The 4,826-nt window shown below is 46.7% G+C and overlaps 1 protein-coding gene across 1 annotated transcript in view; it reads left to right on the plus strand.

The window, feature by feature from the left end:
• Window positions 1-667: 667 nt before the first annotated feature.
• Window positions 668-4,826, plus strand: part of eepd1 (endonuclease/exonuclease/phosphatase family domain containing 1) — a 39,706-nt gene continuing 35,547 nt past the window's right edge. Inside the window, exon 1 of the mRNA XM_079258801.1 lies at window positions 668-1,933. Coding sequence (XP_079114927.1) covers window positions 1,089-1,933 — 845 coding nt within the window. The 5' untranslated portion in view covers window positions 668-1,088. The remainder of the gene's footprint in view (window positions 1,934-4,826) is intronic.

Below are 4,826 nucleotides of genomic sequence, written 5' to 3' on the forward strand. Positions count from 1 at the left end.
TTTTCATATGGGAGGAATTGCAGACTTTTATCTAAAGAATCATAATGTTCACTTTGGACTTTATTTTAGTTTAATGTGATTCTGTTTTCAATTATCCATTATGTCAAGTCAGAGAATTTTATAATGTGCCAGTCTTACAGCATGTTGTCCAGCTCTGGTCCTCCATAAACACATTCCTCAATGTATCCCTGCTCCAACACACCTAGCTTGAAATAATAAGTCATTGTGCAGACGTCCAGAAGCTGTTAGATCCATTAAATTTGAGTCAGCTGTACTGAAGCAGTGACACACCTGTAGGACAGCGGCACCTCGAGAACTGACTCTGGATACCCCTGTTTACAACTTGTGTGGTTTTTAAAAAAAATAAAAATAAAAATAAAGAATGCATAAAAATAAAAATTTTATGAAAACACTGAATATAACATCAAATAACAGAAGCGAAAAAAAAATCTCAGACTGATGGTAAATAATGAATCATTTGTCTGATGAAAGATTCGGCTCTTCTAAGGGAATCGAGCCAAAAGAGCTGAATCTTTGAACCGAGCCCGACTGCCCATGACGAATCAGCAGCTCGCGACAGAAAGCCTGAAGCCACGCCCTCCTGCTGTTGCCATTGGAGGTCGGAAGACAAACCGAGACTTTTTTTTCCCAAAATGAAAGTCGCGCTGACCCAGGATGAGTTGACATGTTTGAGCTTCACCTGCAGAAGGTGAAAACAGCTGAGCGGTTGGATGTGCGCAGTGACAATCTGCGCAGCTGCGCTTCTCTTCTGACTGCGGATCTTTTTATTCCGCAGAGGAACTCCGACTGATTCACTGTGGTTGGAAGCGATGTCGCGCGCTGATCCGAGCTCTGGCGCGCGTGCAGGGTGTCGCAGGGCAAAGTTTACACACCCACCCACGCGCGGACAGCAGTGACACTCCGCGCTGCGCTCATATCAGGACGGTGTCGCGAGGCCGTGCGCGTGTCTTATATCAGCTCTGGTCAAACAGCTTTCATTCAGAAGGAGGGCGCGCGTGCATGACCGTAACAGCTGCTTTTCTTAATCCTCCCCGGCTTGTTGTGACCTGAGGGGACCCACGGGAGTCATGGGTGGGAGTCTGGGATGCCACCGCTCCATCCCCAAGGACCCCTCCGACTTCGGCTGCGGAAAGCGCAAATTCAGCGCCGCGTGCAATTTCGGACACATCCTGGTGAACCAGGAGCGGCTCAACATCAACACCGCCACCGAGGAGGAGCTCATGACCCTGCCGGGAGTCAACCGGACCGTGGCCCAGAACATCGTGGAGTACCGGGACTGCATCGGCGGCTTTAAGAAGGTGGAGGACCTGGCTCTGGTGAGCGGGATCGGAGCCACCAAGCTGGAGGTGATCAAGCTGGAGATCTGCGTCTCCAGCCGCACGAGCTCGTCCCAGCACTCCCCGTCGTCGCTGCGTAAAGACCTGGAGCAGCAGTCCTCCTACACCGGGATCAACATCAACACGGCCACGCCGGCGCAGCTCATGAGCATCCGGGGCATGACGGAGAAGATCGTGAAGAACATCGTGGCCTTCAGGACGGAGCACGGCCCCTTCAAGAGCATCGAGGACCTGGTGAGGGTCCAGCACATCAACAGCTCCCTGCTGGACAAGATCCGCTTCCAGGTGTACGTGGAGCGCTCCAGGGCGCCCTCCACCAACACGAACGGGGGGCAGACCAGCAGGTCACACCCCAGCCCCACGTCTTTCAGTCTCAGGAGCGACGACCTGGACCTCCCGCCAGGTGGACCCACTCAGATCCTCTCTGTGCGGCCGAACGTGGAGCCCCCACTCGGGTTGCGGGACGGGAAGCCCGTGGTGCGCGTGGCGACGTGGAGCCTGCAGGGCTGCTCCTGTGAAAAGGCCAACAACCCGGGAGTCCGAGAGGTGGTCTGCATGACCCTGCTGGAGAACCAGTAAGTAACTTCCAGAACTTCTCTCTGCACGTGCCGAGGAGACAGGATGTAGATCAATATGTTTAACATCAGGTTCTGATGGAGGTTTTCCTTCCTGGTTCTGGTCCTGATGGAGGTTTTCCTTCCTGGTTCTGGTTCTGATGGAGGTTTTCCTACCTGGTTCTGGTTCTGGTCCTGATGGAGGTTTTCCTTCCTGGTTCTGGTCCTGATGGAGGTTTTCCTTCCTGGTTCTGGTCCTGATGGAGGTTTTCCTGCCTGGTTCTGCTTCTGATGGAGGTTTTCCTTCCTGGTTCTGGTTCTGATGGAGGTTTTCCTTCCTGGTTCTGGTTCTGGTCCTGATGGAGGTTTTCCTTCCTGGTTCTGGTCCTGATGGAGGTTTTCCTTCCTGGTTCTGGTTCTGATGAAGGTTTTCCTTCCTGGTTCTGGTCCTGATGGAGGTTTTCCTTCCTGGTTCTGGTCCTGATGGAGGTTTTCCTTCCTGGTTCTGGTTCTGATGGAGGTTTTCCTTCCTGGTTCTGGTTCTGGTCCTGATGGAGGTTTTCCTTCCTGGTTCTGGTCCTGATGGAGGTTTTCCTTCCTGGTTCTGGTTCTGATGAAGGTTTTCCTGCCTGGTTCTGGTTCTGATGGAGGTTTTCCTTCCTGGTTCTGGTTCTGATGGAGGTTTTCTTTTTTTTGCCTGGCTCTGGCTCTGATTAGTCTTTATCAGTGAGACCAGCGTACACCACCTGACAGCTCTTCAGTGTGTGTGTGTGTGTGTGTGTGTGTGTGTGTGTGTGTGTGTGTGTGTGTGTGTGTGTGTGTGTGTGTCTGTGCACACTGTGCACTAACGTGCTGAAAAGATCATGTTTTAGTGACAGTTTGTCATCTGATGTAAAAAGTAAAGCAGAATTAATAAAGGAAAACATCAGTTTTCTCTATTTATCAGTAAATCTGATCAACGTTAGTTTCCTGATGCTGATCTCGGTGATGTGGCTTTGATCTCAGCTGCAGAAACACACGTTCAGAATGAAGCAAAACTACTTTAATCACACGTTTTCTCAGCGTTTCCTCAGCTTTATGGAGCCATTAACTTCCAACACATCTGTTGCTTTTATGACTTTTACATTCTCATAAAACGGCCTGGACAGACGAGTCGGCCTCGTCGACAGATGGGGAGATGATGATGTGTAAATGCTGCGTTATGATCAGGAACATCATGTAGAAGAACATTACGCTGCATTCACTTACACTCTGCTGGGATGGGAAGTTTACACATTTAAAAGTGAGTGGACGTTAAATATTGATAAAAAAATTTGGATTGATTGCTGTCGTTGTGACTCCTGGAAGGGTGCTTGCCCCCCAGGCGCCCCCCCCTCTGGCCCCACTCACAGTGAAAGGTCTATAAAACAGCTTTATTGTCAGTTGTTGCTGTTTAAATAAAGCTGAACTGAATGTCTCTGGATGAGATCTTATAAACTCTGCAGGCTTCTCACGAAGGCCGCATGTGGTCCGTTTCTACCAGCATGTTGTGATCTGGTCCAGATCTGTCAGCCTGAACAAAACCTGGAAGCAGACTGATTCTTTACACACGTGCACCATGTGACCTTGATATTTCACATTTCTGACTAGTTTAAGCCTTTCTGTGTCACATTATAACTCTCATGTAGTTTACTGCATGTGTGCAAAGATCTAAGTAGGACAACAGACAAAAACAGGGACGGTTTACGGCGCTTTTTGTGTTAATGCAGGATTTGTGCTGATTTGTGGCCCTGTTTCTATTAAAGCATCACACTGCTGGAGGATCAGAGAATAATTCACCAGGCGGTGGGATGGAGACAAACTTTGTTGTTCCATCCTGTAAACTAGGGGCGGGAAAATCAAATTGAAAAATAAAAAAATCGGCATTTTTTTGCTTCACAATTTTAAAATAGATTTTTTTGTTAAAAATTCTATTTTTTCCCAAATAAACAAAAATAATCCACTATGATAATCATTCTTAATGTTTTTATTGATCTTTTTAATTGTCTTCTAGGGCATTATAACAGCAGAATGATGGTCTGGCTACTGGTTTGTTTTTTTCCTCATTGAAAACAAGAAAATAGACGAGCAAAAAAAAGTTTTATACATATTTTTTGTTTTTAATCAAAAAAACAGCAATATCAAAGAATTGTGAGAATCGCAATTTGAATCGTATCGTCACCTAAACAAATCGGAATCAAATCGGGACAAAATCGAATCATCACAGACCTACTGAAAACTGAAGCCAAATCAAAGAAAGACGATGTGAACTGCAGTCCAACACCGCAGCTCAAACTGCGAGACAAAAACCCAGATGCAGCATCTGGGGCAGATCTGCTGTAACCTACAGGGCTGCTTTCATCTAACATCTCAGTTTGCAGTCTGAAGAAACTGGATGAAGAGCAGAGTACAGGGTGTTCTGTATGGGACCAGTTAAAGCGACCTTGTTCTGCTCGAGCAGCAGCACAGACCTCGGTGGATTCAGCTTAATCTGCTCAGATTAACTCAGCGTTTCAGGCTGCAACTCGCTGGACTTTAACAGGGCTGGTGGTGTGTTTGTGTGTTTATCTGACAACAGGCTGCTCTGATGCAGCAGTAAATGACAGTCATGGTGACAGGACTGAGATCGAACCAGTTGTGAATGTCTGTGATGGGATTATAAGAATGTTCACCCAGCCTTCTTTCAGTACCATGAGAAATCAGTCTGCTATGTGGAAACACTGGTACACGTCTCTTTTAAATATGTTGGGATGTCTGTACTTTTTTTAAATTTATTCATTAAAGAAAAAGCTGAATTTACAACAGTCACTCAAATAACTGGAGACTTAAAAAAAAGGAACAATAACTAAAAATTTGCAAAAATATAATTTAATAATAAAAGACACTGTTTTTTTCA

This window comes from Telmatherina bonti (genome assembly GCF_933228915.1).
Source record: "Telmatherina bonti genome assembly, chromosome: 19".
Lineage (NCBI taxonomy): Eukaryota > Metazoa > Chordata > Actinopteri > Atheriniformes > Telmatherinidae > Telmatherina > Telmatherina bonti.